At 33.8% G+C, this 19,341-nt stretch overlaps 1 protein-coding gene across 7 annotated transcripts in view; it reads right to left on the bottom strand.

Annotated features, from left to right (window-relative positions):
* Positions 1-19,341, bottom strand: part of GULP1 (GULP PTB domain containing engulfment adaptor 1) — a 287,155-nt gene that overhangs the window by 20,342 nt on the left and 247,472 nt on the right. For 5 of the 7 annotated variants that reach the window (XM_087435476.1, XM_087435469.1, XM_087435472.1 and 2 more), the window contains 3 exons: positions 4,310-4,426; positions 4,033-4,113; positions 3,541-3,633 (listed from right to left, as the gene is read on the bottom strand). In XM_087435476.1, coding sequence (XP_087291602.1) covers positions 3,541-3,633; positions 4,033-4,113; positions 4,310-4,426 — 291 coding nt within the window. The remainder of the gene's footprint in view (positions 1-3,540; positions 3,634-4,032; positions 4,114-4,309; positions 4,427-19,341) is intronic. The other 2 variants (XM_087435474.1, XM_087435475.1) reach the window with 1 other exon arrangement.

Below are 19,341 nucleotides of genomic sequence, written 5' to 3'. Positions count from 1 at the left end.
GCCGTTTATTTTACTTTGACTAGTAATTGCTTGATGTGACTATATTGTGTTTGACTAGCAAATCTTGATAGTTCAGAAAATTATTGTGTTTCTGTGTTTATTGTTATGAACCAAATTATAGTATTAAATCATTTATAGAGAATCACTTCTGAATTGGAGTATTTTATGTGGCAAAAGAGTTACCTTTGTGTGACTTAGGAAAATTTGGCTCCTAATAGGATTAAGGTCTGTCTTGGGCTGGTCATTTGTGAAGTCGTCTGTCTTGGGGGTTCCTCTCTCCATAACACACTGAAAGGTCATGGAAAATCTGATGCCAAATTAATTGTATATTCCAAACCCACCTACACTGTAATTTCAATGTGCATAATGAGATTCATAATTCACTTCCATGCTTCTTCAAATAATGTGTTAATTGCTGCCTCTAATCCTTGAAATAAACTGCTGAGAACTTTAGCAATTAGGGAGCATTCTATCCTTCTGTCCTCTGAGAGCAAAACAAACAAAACCTACTGAGTCTCGTTTCCAGAGTTAAAAGCCAATTGGCATTTACTGTGCGTTAACTTGAACAGATATGGTGGCACTCTGTGAGGGGCTTGGTGTCCTGGCTGTGTGTCCTATAAAACTCATGCTCAAATTTCATAAGAACAGGTGTAAAACATTTCTAACTTAACAGAAATTTGCTTTACTGCAGACCCATTGCAAGCTATTAAACAAGCAGTACCTATATTTTGAATTTATATTTAATTATTTACAATTTTCATTGTTTTTCAAAAACAATTTCAACAGTTGGAATCATTAACAAACCTTCAACAGCGTGGATATTTATAAGCATGGTAACATTTCATACTTAATAAATAACCCTAGGTAATTTAATTTTATTAATTTTAGTTTATTTTTAATATCAGAAAACTGGGAGCTCATTTTAACAGATGTGAAAAAAATATAGATGCCTGTAGTGTTATATTAATTTATTTCACAACTACGTAACTAAAATTGAAAGTGAAAGGCAACAATATTTGTGCGTATTCTCTTCAGAAAAATTTTTCAAACGTGTTAATAAATACCTATGACAATATTTTCAAAACCATTTGAGTTAATCAGATATATTTTAGCAATTTTAAAATGTTGAGTTCAATTTCTTTTAAGAACCAAATAATTTCTATTTTTTGTCTTAAAGAAGAGGTACATCCTCCAGTGTATCAGCAATTTCAAAAATCATATAATAAGACTTTAGGAGCCGAAAAGTAATGAGACAAGTAATTTTTAAAAGTTAAAATAAAGAAAAAATACAAAGATATTACTGTAACAAAAGAATATAAGTGGATTGCCAAGTTATAATTTGAGTTATCTACATAATGATCAATGATGCAATAAATTTTCTACACGTGTATTAAGTGCAAAAGAGTGGTTTAGAGAAAATGATTTCTTTGTTTTTATTCAACCTTTGAGTTATAGTCTTTGAAGCATTCTATTGAGACACATTTAATACTGAGATGAACACAATGCCTATAATAATTATTAAATGACAACTTCAGGAGAGCTAATCCATTTTAATAACTGGCTATTTGAATAATTTTATTGTTTTTTATATAACTGACTCTACCAAGGAGAACTGCTGAATAAATGAATATAGTCACAGACAGACTGTGTTTCACTTACATACCATCTGTCACGCTCACTGCTTGTGATGGCTATCTCACCAGAGGGTCAAGGAAACTGAAGCTCATCTCTTCATTCCTCCTGCCCCTTGCCATTTCTGAAGCTGACTGGTAACCAGGTGAGATCACCAGTTCACCTGCAGAACTCCCAACCACGACCCACCTTCTTCTCAGTCGCCCTAGTGCTAGTCCAGGGCAGTGTCTGCTTTCAAGAGATACAAGAAGGGCCTGTCTTATCAACATGCCCCAAACCTCTTTGTTCTTCCTAAATCCACCTTGCCCCTCAAGTGACATCTTTAGTTCGCCTTCTAGAAACAGAGGGTACACAATGAACAAGCTTTGGGTTTGCATCCAAAATGGTGATGGATCTTACTTTACTCCTTTGTAAATGCAAAGACTGAAGTAAAGCTACTTTTCACATGCAATAAATTTCAGGAATAACTACTGCTTGAAGACTTATTAAGACTGCTTGAAAAAGTATCTTTCCCTTCATTTATCTTTATACTCCTAGTTTGTTTCATAGGATGGCTTATAATAAGACTTTCAACAAGACACAAAAGGGTGTTGCTGCATTTGGGGATTAAAGGTTGAAGAAGGAGTTTAAGTTGCTGCTTTGTTCCTTAGGATACGAGAGGCAAGAAATAATCATAATCTCAATGAGAAGCACATAGTGATGATAGTGAAAAGAAAAAACAAGAAGGAATATTATAATAACGCCAGAACCTGAAAAAGATGCTCCAGCACCTCATTGTGCATAACAAAGGTACATAGGAACATGGAAGCATCACCCCTAACCTCTCTCATCTTGGCCATATCAGCTCCACTGTCCAACTAATGGCAACCAATAGCTTCAGTGTGAATTTAGAGGAAAGAAAGTTTTTTGACCCATTTCCAGGGCACACCAAATTTGAAACTCTAAATGCAACTTCTTATAAAAGGATTCTTCATGGTGATGAACTGGCAAAATATTCTAGTACTAGATAGCAAAATATATATATGCTAAAGAGTTTTCATTGAGTTAGCCTAGAGAGTGAACCAAAATGGACTTGCAATTGAAAATTTGCAACAAAAATTCTTTTTCAAACTTTACAAATGCCATAATTGTATTTCAGTTCATAGTATCATGCCAGTAAGTTGTACATTAAATATTTTTAAAATGCAAAATAAAATCTACACTTCAATGGAGAAGATCAGTAGTACGGATCATTCAAAAAGCAAAAAAAACCTCCGAAATATATTTTGCCTAAAAAAAAATACCAATTGTTTTAAATTCCATCTCCCTCCAAAAAATTTCCTTAGCCAAAATCACGAAATAATGGCATTACACATGGTATTAGGAAAAGGATTTCAAATCTATGATGAACCAAAAAAGTGAAAGCAGTTCCAATTTAACTATAAATACTTGAGTGCTGCCTGCAGAGACTATCACTCACTTCAGTGCCTGAAATACAATTCTGTCACTCCCAGTGGGAACTCTTGCTATGCAATATAAGAAACCAAATTCAGTGTTGTTAACAGTCCAGTTTCTAAAAGGAAGTTCAGTACTCCAGGGGTAGATTGGCATAGATCATTAAATCTAACCTCAGTAAATAGTAATCAATACGAATGAAAGGAAGAATATGCCACCAAATTGAGGGCTAAATTATTCTAGAAAATACAAGTGAAAAGAGCAACATGGAAAAACAACTCTGGTCTAAGCTATCTAGGTAACTTTAATTTTTTAATTAATCTTATTTAGCACCTTTCATCTCTATCCGTGTTTAGTTTTAAATTACTGATCCCAGAGTTTATTTGAAATATTGCAGAGCTGATGATCCAGAGATGTTTTATCACCATCAAAACTTGTTTCTAAAAAAAACACACACATATTCTATATACTTACTGGAGATGTTGATACTTGGGTTATTCTTAACTGGCTTTCCAAATCTTGTACTTTGTTTTTAAGTTCCATATTTTCTGTTTCTAAGTCTTGAATCTAAAAAGGAAATGATTATTGAATAACCTTCAGAAATTCATTCTTGGAAAATATTGGCTATTATATTGGCTACATTAACGAATAGGCTTTCATGTCATTTACAATTTTAATGTACTCTTGTGTACAGGGGAAAATTTTTTGATAAAGCTTGGGAAGCAGAGAATTCTATGTCATTGGAAAGACATATTATTAAATTTAAAATAAGTTTTTACGTATGTGCAAATTTCATGTTCCTAATACCTCATCTCTATGTTTTCTTTCTGCTCTGTGCAATCTGTACCCATAATCTCGGAGTATAACCACAAGACAGTGAAACTTGCTTATGATGATTTTGAAGAGAGTGGAGAAAGGGTGTAATTTAATTACAAAGGAATCTGATCTGCATGGGAAACCACTTACCCAGCATCTGCTGCTTCTGCTGCTCTGATCCCCATGAGAAGCATCAGGAAGTGAAGCAAAGTCACATGAGAACACTAAGTTCTTGTGGGAATTCAATATAAAATGGTTAAAAACTGTGCAGGGGATCAGGAATGAAAAATTATAGGAACACAGTGAAAGCAGTTCCAATCAGTGTGGGGGAAATTGAATGGCAGGCCTTCTAAATTTGTTTGATGATATGCAAGTTTCCCTGTACTTACATCACATAAATGTGAAACAACAAGCTTAGTTTACTCACTCTTTTCTGTAATCCTGCAATCTGTTTTCTTGTTTCAACATCTTTTCCTCCAGATTCTAGAAATTTCCTGTATGCCAGGTCAAATGCTTGGCCGATTGTTAAAGTTATCTCTTCAGCCTTTGTAAAAATTAAAAAAAAGATTTGCATTTTAATAATAATATGTCAGACTGTTCCTTGAATCAGGAAAACATTCACAGGAGGTACTTCAATAGGGCAACAGCTGGGGGTAGAAATGCAGTAAATCAGCCAAGTAGTCTATGCTCACACAATAATTCAATGTACCCACAAACAGTGTAAAAAAAAATGGCAGTTAAATGAATAGCTGTTGAAGTTGGAAGCCAGAGTTCTATCCAGCTTTTCATCTCTTTTATCATAGCATTTTTTTCCTGGTTTGTTTGTCTCCCTTCCTCAAATATTTAGTGCCTGTTAAATGAAAGTATAGTGCCAATCTCACTTTGTCTTGTTGCTTTGCTACCTAGTTCCTCTTCCTAGTAAGGAGAATTGTTTAACCTGGCGGGTAACTTGAATGACTGGCTGGGTGGTGTCTGTGGAAAACTCGAGGCACGCCCTCTTTAAATGGAACAACTGCCATCGGTTCCGGTTCATCATTGGCTTGTAGAAATGAGCAATTCCAACCCAGAGTCGTCAGATTTCTAAAATGTGAGATCTGAATTTTTATATGAAAGCTCCCAATTTTAAGTGAATATAAACTATTTTTGTAAAACACAGTGCCGCTTGAATAAAATATATCTGTTATCTGAATTTGGTCTCATAAACGATTCATAATCTCTGTTCTATCAACTAGAAACTGCCACAAATATCCTAAATCCACCGGCTCACTCCTTCTCCATTCACAACTCAACTGATATCACAGTCTTACACAGTGTAAACACAATGTCCTTAATTAACATAGAAAGGAGTTTGGTAAAGGCATTAATTGATTTAATGCATCACAAAGATGCCACATTTAATAATAAGACCTCCAGATGACATAAAAACTGGTAATATTAAATCTCGAAAATGCCATGTTTTAACTAATCTACTGCAAATTCTACAACTTGGTGATATGCTATGATCAACCTAAACTGAAAATATGCTCTATTAATAAGACTTAGATTATTTATTTGAAACATTGTCATTTTTTGCAGTTCACTACTTTTTTTAAGCAGGGCTTTTAACCATAAAAAATATTTATAGAGTTAACTAAAAAATTGCAAAATATATGCACTGAGTCATATAGGAGGACTATCTGTCTTACAAAAAGAGTAGGAAAAAGAAAAGAAAGTCAGTTACACTAAGGAATACTAAATAAATGAAAATGCCTGATACCACATTATGTGTGCTCAATGATCCAAACTAACAAAAAAATATGTATGGAAAAAAATTTGGTTGTGTTAGATGTTGAGATTATGTGTAATATTAAAACATAGTAAAAGTGGTTATAATAGGTAGTAGGATTATGAGTGATTTTTTTTTTCGTTTCTAATTTCAAAACTTTGGGCACCATGTTTGTATTTGTTTTATAATAAAAATACATTTTTTTAAAATTATGATTATTTTTTTCTACCTTTTTAATGGTGGGTTCATTGTGTTCTCTTACTAAGAAAATATGGTATCCTCAAATACCCTAGCTGTACACTATAAAGAGTCATTTAAATGGTAAGATTGTTGATTCATCATTAAGAACATTTGATTTCATTATTAATTAGTTTACACTAATAACTTTTTAAAAACCATATTCTTTTTTTATGATAAGATATATCTTTTATGATAAGACGTCTTTTCATTAAGACAGCATTTAGCTCTCTGGCAAATACTCTGCATACATTCACTTGATTCTCACAATGACTCTGTGAGGTTGAGATTATTACTATCCCCGCAATACATATGATGCAAATGCAATTCTGTGAGGTTACATAACTTGCCTAAGGTCTCATAGTTATCGGGTGGAGAACCTGGAGTTCAAATCCAGAATATCTGACTCTATAAGCCTCACACTATTTTGGAGAAGAGGATAAAATTTATATACAATAAAATGCACAGATCATAACTGTACAATCAGATGTGTTTTGATAAGTGTATATACCTATATAACACCATATCATTAAAAATATAGAGTATTTCTATCACCCAGAAAGCTCTCTTATGCCTACTTCTAGTCAAATCACATCTCTTATGGGCAACCATTGCTCTAATTTCTATTATCATAGATCAGTTTTGCCTGTCCTTGTATCCATAAAAACAGGCCATACAGTATATATTTTTTGTGTCTGGCTTCCTTTTGAGTTTCTCAGATGTCGTTTGTAGCATTCATTTCATTACTGACTAGTATTCCATCTAACGAATATATCACAATCTATTTATCCATTTGCCTAGAGGGACATCTGTGGTGTTTTCAGTTCTTAGTTATTATAAGTAAAGCTGCTACAAACATTCTTGTAAAATTTTTTTGTGGACATATATTTTTATATCTCTGGGTAAATATCTAGAATGGAATTGCTAAATCATAGGATACGTCTATGTTTAACACTGTAGTAAGAGAGTTCTAAATGCTCCACATTCTCACCAATATCAGATATTGACAGTTTTTTTAATTTAGTCATTTTACTAAATGAATAATGCTATCTTAATGTGTTTGTAATTTAAGTTTCTCTGTTGAATAATTATATTAGCCCAGTTTCATGTGATCATTGGCTTTTCTTATATTCTCATTAATGAACTCCCTGTACAACACAGTCTCCTGCCCATTTTTATTAGGTTTTTTGTCTATTATTGATATTTAGTTCTTTATATACTCGGGATACAAATCCTTTTTCAGATATATGTAACTTGCCATTTTACTTTATTAATACTGTTTATAGATTAACAGAAAAATTTCTTATTAAGTTCCATCTATCATTTTTTTCTGTTATATTTAGTGCTTTTGGGGTCATTTCTAAGAAATCACTGTTTACTTAAATTTCATAAAGAGATTCTCCCATGTTTAATGAAAATTTTATAACAGACCATAAAAGCTTCTACTTTTATGTCTATGATCCATCTAGATCTGGATGGATCTTGATCCATCTAAACTGGATCAAGAAGAAGTAGAGAATTTGAATAGACCAATCACCAGTAAGGAGATCGAAACAGTAATCAAAAACCTCCCCAAAAATAAAAGTCCAGGACCAGACGGCTTCCCTGGTGAATTCTAACAAACATTCAAAGAAGACTTAATACATATCCTTCTCAAACTCTTCCAAAAAATTGAGGAGGCGGGGAAGCTCCCTAACTCATTCTACGAAGCTGACATTACCCTGATACCAAAACCAGACAAGGACAACACAAAAAAAGAAAATTACAGGCCAATATCACTGATGAACATCGATGCAAAAATCCTCAATAAAATACTAGCAAATCGCATACAACAATACGTTAAAAAGATTATACACCATGATCAAGTGGGATTTATTCCAGGGATGCAGGGATGGTTTAACATTCGCAAATCAATCAACGTAATACACCACATTAATAAAATGAAGAATAAAAATCACATGATCATCTCAATAGATGCAGAGAAAGCATTTGACAAGATCCAGCATCCATTTATGATAAAAACTCTGAATAAAATGGGTATAGAAGGAAAGTACCTCAACATAATAAAGACCATATATGAGAAACCCACAGCTAATATCATCCTCAATGGTGAAAAACTGAAAGCCATCCCTCTAAGAACAGGAACCAGACAAGGATGCCCACTGTCACCACTCCTATTTAACATAGTACTGGAAGTCCTAGCCAGAGCAATCAGGCAAGAGAAAGAAATAAAAGGGATCCAAATTGGAAAGGAAGAAGTGAAACTGTCACTATTTGCAGATGACATGATTTTATATATAGAAAACCCCAAAGAATCCACCAGAAAACTTTTAGAATAAACGAATATGGTAAAGTTGCAGGATACAAAATCAACATACAAAAATCAGTTGCATTTCTGTACACTAACAACGAAGTAGCAGAAAGAGAAATTAAGAATACCATCCCATTTACAATTGCAACAAAAAGAATTAAATACCTAGGAATAAACTTAACCAAAGAGGTGAAAGATCTGTACACCGAAAACTATAAAACATTGCTGAAAGAAATTGAAGAAGACACAAAGAAATGGAAAGATATTCCGTGCTCTTGGATTGGAAGAATTAACATAGTTAAGATGTCCATACTTCCTAAAGCCATCTATAGATTCAATGCAATCCCTATCAAAGTTCCAACAACATTTTTCACAGAAATAGAACAAAGAATCCTAAAATTTATATGGAACAACAAAAGACCCCGAATAGCTAAAGGAATCCTGAGAAAAAAGAACAAAGCTGGAGGTATCACCCTCCCTGATTTCAAAATATACTACAAAGCTGTAGTAACCAAAACAGCATGGTACTGGCACAAAAACAGACCCACAGATCAATGGAATAGAATCGAAAGCCCAGAAATAAACCCACACATCTATGGACAGCTAATCTTTGACAAAGGAGCCAAGAACATACAATGGGGAAAAGAAAGTCTCTTCAACAAATGGTGTTGGGAAAACTGGATAGCCATATGCAAAAAAATGAAAGTAGACCCTTACCTTACACCATACACAAAAATTAACTCCAAATGGATTAAAGACTTGAATGTAAGACCTGAAACTGTGAAAGTTCTAGAAGAAAACATAGGCAGTACGCTCTTCGACATCAGTCTTAGCAACATCTTCTCAAACACCACGTCTGACCGGGCAAGAGAAACAATAGAAAAAATAAACAAATGGGACTACATCAAACTAAAAAGCTTCTGCACAGCAAAGGAAACCATCAACAAAACGAAAAGACAACCTAACAATTGGGAGAAGATATTTGCAAACCATACTTCTGATAAGGGCTTAATCTCCAAAATATATAAAGAACTCATGCATCTTACCAACAAAAAAACTACCAACCCAATTAAAAAATGGGCAAAGGACCTGAACAGACATTTCTCCAAAGAAGATATACAGATGGCTAACAGACACATGAAAAGATGTTCAAAATCATTAACTATCAGGGAAATGCAAATCAAAACTACAATGAGATATCACCTCACGCCCGTCAGAATGGCTATAATTAACAAGACAGGAAACAACATGTGTTGGAGAGGATGTGGAGAGAAGGGAACTCTCCTACACTGCTGGTGGGAGTGCAAACTGGTGCAGCCACTATGGAAAACAGTATGGAGATTCCTCAAAAAACCAAGGATAGAACTACCATATGATCCAGCCATCCCACGCTGGGTATTTATCCAAAGAACTTGAAAACACCAATTGTACAGGTACATGCACCCATGTGTTCATTGCAGCGTTATTCACAATAGCCAAGACTTGGAAGCAACCTAAGTGCCCATCAAGGGACGAATGGATAAAGAAGCTGTGGTATATATACACAACGGAATACTACTCAGCCATAAGAAACAATGAAATCCAGCCATTTATGACAACATGGATGGACATTGAGGGTATAATGCAAAGTGAAATAAGTCAGAGGGAGAAGGTCAAATACCGCATGATTTCCTTCATTAAGTAGTAGATAATAACAACAATAAACAAACACATAGGGACAGAGATTGGATTGGTGGTTACCAGAGGGGAAGGGGGGAGGGAGGAGGGTGAAAGGGATAATTTGGTACATGTGTGTGGTGATGGGTTGTAATTAGTATTTTGGTGGTGAACATGATGTAATCTATGCAGAAATAGAAGTACAGTGATGTACACCTGAAATTTTTACAATGTTATAAACCAATGTTACTGCAATAAACCAATGTTACTGCAAAAAATAAAAAAATAAAAAAATAAAAAAAAAGATTGCTGAGAGAAATTAAAAAAATAAATAAATAAATAAAATTATTTTTATGTAGCTTAAGTAAGGGTTAATTTTTAATTATTATTATTTAGTATATTTAGTTGTTTCAATACCATTTGTCAAAAAGACTTTTTTTAATCCACTGAATTGTCTTATCACATTTGGATATTATTGGCCTCTACAATGTAGTTCATTAATTTATTTGTCTATTATTACATCAATACCACACAATTTTGATAACAATTTCTTTAAGGCACATTGTGAAATTAGATAGTATGTGTCCCCCAACTTTGGTCTTTTCTTTCAAGATTAATTTTTTTAATTCTAGGCCGTTTTGTATTACCATATTAAAAGCAACTTTTCAATTTCTACTAAAAATCCCATTGTGATTTTGACAAGAACTGTCTTGAATATACAGATCAATTTGGTGAAATTGACCACTTAACTAAATTGAGGCTTCCTATCTATTAATATGGTATTTCTCTCCCATTATTTTAAGTCTTCTTTACTTTCTGTAATATTTTGCAGTTTCAGCATATCTTAAAAAAATCCTAATTATTTCATGTTTGTTGATCCTATAGTAAATAGATTTTTATCTCTTTTTTCTGGTAGACAGAAACACAATTTTTGTACGTTGACATTGTATCCCGTGACATTGCTAAATTAGCTTCATAATTCTAGCCGTTATTTGTAGATTCCACAGGATATTCTTTCTAAAAATTCATACAATATCTGTGAAAAAGATAGTTTTACTTCTTTCTTTCCAATCTTTGTAACTTTTGTTTCTTTTCCTGACTATTCACCAGCTAAGACATATAACACCAGGTTAAATAGAGGAGTAAGAATAAACATCCTTGCCTTTTTCCCAATCTTAGAGAAAAGCATTCAATAAGTCACTATTAATTTTGATGTCACTTGCAGGATTTTTAAAGTCCTTATTGGAATAAGAAACCCCTTCTATTCCCGGGATATTGTGAGTTTTATCATCAGTTGGGTTGAATTTTGTCTAGTGCTTTTCCTGCATCTATTAAGATAATTTTTTAATAGAACTTACCAGTGAAACCATCTGGGCCTGGTATTTTACTTGTCAAGGAGATTTTTAAAAAATATTTAAGTAATGTGTATTCAGATTTGTTATTTCTTTTCTTCAGTTTCAGTAAACTGAGTTTTTCAAGATATTCATCAATTTCACCTTATTTGCCAAATTTACTGGCATAATAGTTATGTAGTATTTCTCCTTGTATCCTTTGAAAGACTTTAGGATCTGTACTTGTATCCACTCTTGTCTCTGGTATTGATAATTTGTGTTTTCTCTCATTTTTGTCCTTGATTTGTCTTTTTAGAGAATTGTTAATTTTATCATCCTTACTGAAGAACCAACTTTTGGCTTTGTTAATTTTGTTTATTGTCTGTTTTCATGTCATTGATTTTGATTCTTTATTATTATTATTTTTTTTGCCTTCACTTTGTTTTTAATTTGTTCTTATTCTAACTTCTTAAGGTCAAGACCACAATGATTACTTTTAATCCTTTTTTCTCATAGAAATATTTAAAGCTAAAAAAATCCCTCGAACCACTGGCTTTAAATGTCTTCTACCAATTTTGATGTGTTGTGTTTTACTTCTATTCAGTTCAAAAAATAATCTAATTCCCCTTGTGACTTTTCTTTGAGCTATTGTTATCTAAAGTGTGTTTTGATTTCAAATATTTTGACCATTTTTGGTCAGATAATATACTCTATGGTATTTTCAATTCTGAAATTTATTGAGTCATGCAATATGGTCCAGTATGTTGTGCATCTTTGTAAACATTACAGAGCATTCAAAAAGAAAGTGTATTCTGTTGTTGTTTGGGATAGTGTTTGATACATGTCAATTAGATCAAAGTGGTGGATAATATTTTTCTAATTTTTCACAACTTTACCGATTTTTTTCTCCTTGCTCTGTCAATTGCTGAGAATGGCAGTAAAATCTATAACTATTAGATATTCTGTTTCATTTCTTAAAAAAGTAACGTTATTAAACGAACCCACATTGGCCCCTTAATCATGGGCTGTCTCTCTTAGTGTCTGGTAATATTCCTTGCCTGGAAGTCACTTTTTTGATATCAATATAGCCACATCAGCTTTCTTACACTTATTATTTGTGTGGCATATATTTTTTCATCCTTCTATTTTTCACCTGTATTTATCTTTGAAGTGTGTGTCTTCTAGAAAGCAAACAGTTGGGCATTTTTAAAATCCTGTTTGATAGTCTCAGTCTTTGACTGGTGTCTTTAGCGTATTTACATTTACCTTGTTCTTTATTTTCTATTTGGTCCCTCTGTTTTTATGTTTCTGTTCTTTTCCTGCCTCCTTTTAGTTTCATTAAAAAAAAATAGTATTCCATTTTATTTTCTGTCTAGGCTTTTAGCTATATACCTTTGCATTACTTTTTAGTGACTGCTCTACTGATTACTATATGCATCCTTAGCTTAGCAGTCTACTCGGAGTTAATATGATATCATTTCACATAAATAATAATCTTGAATAGTATAAGTCCATTAAGTCCAATAGTATACATCGTTTATGCTATTATTGTCATTTGTTAACATCATGATGCAATGCTATAATTTTTGCTTTAACCTGTTCTGTTTTATAGAATGGAGGGACATAAAACACAATCTTACATTTAGCCACAGTTTTACCATTTCCAGTGACGCTTTTTCATCTTTTTCCTTTCTGCACATTTGAGTTTCCTTTTGGTGTCATTTCCCTTCAGGCTAGAGAACTTCCTTTAGCATACCTTGCAGTGCAGTTCTGCTAGTGATAAATCACTCCAGTTTCATTTATCTCAAAATGTTTTATTTTGACTTAAATTTTGAATGATGCCTTCAATAGACGTAAAATTCTGTTATGACATTTTTTTGCTTGATGCATGTTAAAGACATTCTTATATTTGAGCCAGCGCTGATGGCCTAGTGGGTAAAGTGCGGCATGTTCTGCCTCAGTGGCCTGGGTTCAGTTCCCGGGTGCAGGACCACACCACCCGTCTGTCAGTTGCTGTGCTGTGGCAGCGGCTCACACAGAAGAACCAGAAGGACTTACAACTAGAATATACAAGTATATACTAGGGCATTGGGGAGGAAAAAAAAAAAAGATATTGTTATATTCTCCTTTGGCCTCCATCGATACTGATGAAAAGTCAGCTGCCATTCATATTACTTTTTTTATCTGTATGTAATGATAGAATGTGTCTTTTTAAAAACTTTCTGGCTGCTTTCAAGATCCATTCATTTCCTCATTCATTCCCTCTCTCTTTCTATCTCTCTAACTCTTTCAAAGATAGGCTGTGATATAACTACAGGTAGTTTTCTTTATATTTATTCAGCTTGAAGTTTGCCAATTTCCCAAATCAGTAAGTTGATAATTATCACATTTGGGAATTCTTCAGCCAGTATTTTTTTCTGCCTTACTTTCTCTCACTTGTCTTTGTGTGATTTTAGTTTCATATGTGTTAGAACACTCTATATTGTCCCAAAGGTAATTATAGCTCTGTTATTCATTATTATTATTTATTTTCTCTGTTCATTTGATTGGATAATTTCTCTCTTCTACCTTCCAGTTAACTGACTATTCTTTCTGCCATCCCAAATCTGAGGTTAAGCCTATCTATTTTTTTTCTCTTCTGTTGTTCTACCTAATCATTTAGATTTTTTTTATATTTGCTATTTCTATGCTGAAATTTTCATGTTTACTTATTACTACCTTATTTTTCCTTTAATTCCCTGATTATATTTATAAACCAGCAGTAAAATCTTTTAGCATTACAGATAAATTTGAAGTTTCCTTTAACTTTTAACCGTTTTTTTTTTTTTTGAGGAAGATCGGCCCTGAGCTAACATCCATGCCAATCTTCCTCTTTTTTTTTTCCCTTTTTCTCCCCAAAGCCCCAGTAGATAGCTGCATGTTATAGCTGCACATCTTGCTAGTTGCTGCATGTGGGACGCTGCCTCAGTGTGGCCCAACGTGCGCCTGGGATCTGAACCCAGGCCGCCAGTAGTGGAGCATGTGCACTTAACCGCTGAGCCACGGGGCCAGCCCCTAACTTTTAACCTTAATCCTGGCCCCCTCTATCTTCTATGTAGGTAATGACTATAATTTGTGTATCATTCCAGACATATGTTATGGTTTTGCATATATTTACATATATGTATATGTTTTCTTATGCTATAAGGGTATAATAATACTAATACTAATTTATTATGAGAGCAATTTGTAAGTCTAAAACTCCTCATTATATATTCAATTCAGTTATATCAGCTATATTCATTTTGCCAATAACTTTAAATATTAATATTAACTTTAAATGATAATGTTAAAATGTAATGTGTTGTCTTCCTACATATATAAGAGACTTTACATATATAGTCTCGATTGAATAATCACAACAATTTTGTAAAATGTATGCTATTCTCAACTTATAGATGAGGAGTCAAATATTCAGAAACCTTAAATAATTTGCCCATTGAAATAGCTTATGAATGACAGAGTAGGAATTTGAGTTTCTTGCCTTGCTAATGTTCAAGTCCATGCCCTCACCCTTATGCCACGTTGGTTCTCTACACAAGAAACACAGTGTTCTATATCAGGAAATAATTATTTATTGTCAATAAACACTATGTAATATAAACAACTAAAATTCATCTAAAATCATATTCACAAATCTATGACAGAAATGACATACTCTAATGGTTTCAGTGGCTGTTTGAAACAAAAACGTTTTGGTTATACACAATTTGAGAAAGCAGAAAAAGACTCCAAATCCAAACAAATAAATTGGAACCTTCTAACTAACTCGTCATTTACTTCAACAGTCCATATAGCAAAGTGTGCTGTCCATCTAAATTTTTTTAAAAAATAGTTTTATGAGGCACATAAAACTCTTTAATATTTCATAATTTTAAAAACATAGAGATTCTCTAAACAATTATAGCAACTTCTTACTTGGAAAAATCCTTCATAGTTCCATAAAATTTTATCTGTAAAAACAAATAATGTTCCATTACCCACTACTACAGAGTTTGATGAGGTAGGCTCTATAGTCAGTAAATTACACTTTAAGAAACTCCATACTTTTTTTTTTCTTTTTTTGCTGAGGAAGATTCACCCTGAGCTAACATCCACTGCCAATCTTTCTCTTTTTGTATGTGACCTGCCACAGCATGGCCACAGAGGAGTGGTGTAGGTCCACACCCAGGATCTGAACCCGCGCCTCCGAAGTGGAGTGCACCAAACTTAACCAATAGGTGACCGGGGCTGGCCGAAGAAACTCCATACTTCTTGATAAAAATAACTTTAAAAGTGAAAAGGAAGACAGTAAGAACTGTGTTTTCCTACTTGACCAGTATTGTGAGACAGTCAATATAGGATATTGGTCCAAACCTTCCTACTAATTGTACAAAATTTGAGTACCTAGCTTAAAAGATATGACTTGTAATAATCACATTTAAAAGAATCTCAAACAATTTAATCTACTAAAATCATTTATCTGGTTTACAACTGGTCATTTCTGCTTTTTGTCAGAATAGGCCAATTCATTGGAGCTTTGTTTTCTTTTTTTTTGCTGAGGAAGATTCACCCTGAGCTAACATCTGTTGCCAATCTTCCTCTTTTTCTTTATGAGCCGCCACCTCAGCATGGCCACTGACAGACAAGTGGTGTAGGTCCACGCCCGGGAACCAAACCTGGGCCACCGAAGTGGAGCACGTGGAACTTAACCGCTAGGCCACCGGAGCTGACCTTGGAGTTTCACTCGGGAATTTGATATACAAATTTTAGTATTTCATGAAGTGGAGAGATGAAAACTAGTAGTGGGTAGAAACATACAGCAGCAATAAGCTTTCAGATCCTGATTAACAACTAATTATATTACATTGGATGACTAAGCTAAGAAGATTCATTTTTTTCCCTGATCATGTAATGAAATATAAAGAGCAAGAATATTTTTTAAATTCAAAAAAAAGTTTGTTTCAAAAAATATTACAAGGCAAACATAAAATATAACTGTAACAAGAGTATATAATAAATAGCTTACAAATAAACACACCTTGTAAAATGACTAGATGCAGTGATTCCTTCTAGTACTAACAATATATGATTCTTTTGACACATGAAACCTACTTAACTATTAGTTAACAAATAAGAAAGAGGATTTTAAACATTGTATTATTTTATATTTCACTTTACTTAATTAAAAAAAAACACGTGGGTAGGATGAAGGTTTCATCTGCTTATTGGGGCTATTATTTCAATTTTATCAAGAGCATTATCCAGAGAGTAAACTATACTTATTAACATTTGGAAAAAGAATTGTGAAAAAATAAAAAATATCAAAATGATAGCTAAAAAGTTGACAATGACTATATTTGCCTTATATTAAAGAAACGAAATCAATCACATCATAATGAATATCTATATTCTAATTTTATTTTATTTTTGTTTTGTTGCTGCTGTTGTTGAGGAAGATAAGCCCTGAGCTAACGTCTGTTGCCAATCTTCCTCTTTTTTTTTTTGCTGAAGAAGATTAGCCCTAAGCTAGCATCTGTGCCAATCTTCCTCTCCTTTATATGTGGGTCACTGCCACAGCATGACTGACAAGTAGTGTAGGTCTGCACCTGGGATCTGAACCCGCAAACCTGGGGGGCCGAGGTGGAACACGCCAAACTTAACCACTACGCCATGGAGCTGGCTCCCTAATTTTATTTTTTAAACTTAATGAGATGACTGTAGAAGTTGTATAAATGTTGAATCTTAATAATACAACATGATGATACTAATAAAGTGAGTTCCAGATTTGAGGCATAGTAGGATAGGCCTTCATTTAAATTTCAAGCAAGCTCTTAGAAGTCCACAGAAATGCTGAATATATCAAATACAACGAATGAATATGATGAAGGCCCCAGTAGAGCAGAGGAACTCTGGGGAGGTCACAGTAATGTGAGATAAATAATATGATGGGAAAAATGTGAAAATGAGAATCTAGGGTTTTGGATTGTAGTTCTGATTCTGTCATTACTTACTTTGTGACTCTGGGAAAGGTACTAAATCTCTCTGGCCTGAATTTACTTAAAATAAGATGAAAGAGTTGATCCAAATAGGCCATAACTTATTTCCCAGCGTTTTGTTAAAGTAAAATTTTTATTTGGAGATAATTTTAGATTTGTACGCAGTTGTAAGAAATAATACAGAGAGATCCTATGTACCCTTTAACCACTTTCTCCAAATGGTAACATATTGAAAAACTATAGTATAAATCATAACTGGTTAGTATTGATATTACTATAGTCAAGATACAGAATAATTCTATCCCCACAAGAATCCCTCATCTTGCTGTTTTATAGCACACTCTCTTCCAGTCTACCCTCTCCTTTCCTTAACCCCTGGAAAATACTAATGTGTTTTCCATTTCTATAATTTTGTCTTTTCAAGAATGTTACAGAAATGGAATCATACAATATATAAGCTTTTGGGATTGACTTTTTCACTCCTTAATTACCTGAAGAGTCATTGAGGCTGTAGCAAGTACTAATAGTTCATTCCTTTTCATTGCTGAGTAGTATTCCATGGTTTGGATGTACCGGAGATTGTTTAATCATTCACCCACTATCTGGGGTATTTGTAGTTTTGGGCTATCACGAATAAGCTGCTATAAACATTCATGTGTAGGTTTTTGTGTGAACATAAGTTTTAATTTCTCTAAGATAACTGCCCAAATGGGTCATACGATAGTTGCATATTTAATTTTATTTATGAAACTGACAAACTGCTTTCCTGAGTGGTTGGACCATTTTATATCCCCATTACTTATGTACAAGTAATCCATTTTTCCACATCCTCACCAGCATTTGGCATTGTCAGTATTTTTTACAGGCATACCTCAGAGATATTGCAAGTTTCGTTCCAGACCACTGCAATAAAGTGAATGTCACAGTAAATACAGTCACAGAATCTTTTGGTTTTCCAGTGCATATAAAAGTTATGTTTACACTACACTGTGGTCTATTTAGTGTGCAAATAGCATTGTCTAAAAAAATGATGTACATACCTTAATTAAAAAATAATTTTTTGCTAAAAAATGCTAACCATCACCTGAGCCTTCAGCGAGTTGTACTCTTTTTGCTGGTGGAGGGTCTTGCCTTGATGTTCATGGCTGCTGACTGATGAGGGTGGTGGTCGCTGAAGGCTGGGGGTGCTGTGGCAATTTCTTAAAATGAGACAACAATGAAGTTTGCCACATCGATTGACTCTTTCACGAACAATTTCTCTGTAGCATGTGATGCTGTTTGATAGCATTTTATCCACAGCAGAACTGCTTTCAAAATTAGAGTCAATCGTCTCAAACCCTGCTGATGCTTTATCACTTAACTTTATGTAATATTCTAAATCCTTTGTTGTCATTTCAACAACCTTCACAGGCTCTTCACCAGGAGCAGTTCCCATCTCAAGAAACGACTTTCTTTGCTCACCCATAAAAAGCAACTCCTCATCTGTTAAAATTTTATTGTGAGATTGCAACAATTCACATCTTCAGGCTTCACTTCTAATTCTAGTTCTCTAGCTATTTCCACCACATCTGCAGTTACTTGTCCACTGAAGTTCTGAACCTCTCAAAGTCATCCATGAGAGTTGGAATCAACTTCTTCCAAATTCCTGTTAATATTGATATTTTGACCTTTTCCCATTAATCATGAATGTTCTTAATGGCATCTAGAATGGCAAATCTTTTCCAGAAGGTTTTCAATTTACTTTGCCCAGATCCATCAGAGGAACCACTCCATGGCAGCTACAGCCTTACAAAATGTATTTCTTAAATAATAAGACTTGAAAGTTGAAATTAGTCTTGATCCATGGGCTACAGAATGGATGTTGTGTTAGCAGGCAGGAAAACAACATTACTCTTGTTGTACATCTCCATCAGAGCTCTTGGCTGACCAGGTGCACTGTCAATGAGCAGTAATATTTTGAAAGGAATCTTTTTTTTCTGAGCAGTATATCTGAACAGTGGGCTTAAAATATTCAGTAAACCATCTTGTAAACAGATGTGCTGTCATCCAGGCTTTGTTGTTCCATTTCTAGAGCACAGGCAGAGTAGATTTAGCATAATTCTTAAGGGCCCTAGGATTTTCAGAATGGTAAATGAGAACTGG

This window comes from Ceratotherium simum, chromosome 9 (assembly GCF_057802395.1).
Source record: "Ceratotherium simum simum isolate JZ-2026a chromosome 9, ASM5780239v1, whole genome shotgun sequence".
NCBI classification, from domain to species: domain Eukaryota; kingdom Metazoa; phylum Chordata; class Mammalia; order Perissodactyla; family Rhinocerotidae; genus Ceratotherium; species Ceratotherium simum.
The sequence above is the reverse complement of the archived record's forward strand: the minus strand, read 5'-3'. Positions and strand labels throughout refer to the sequence as shown.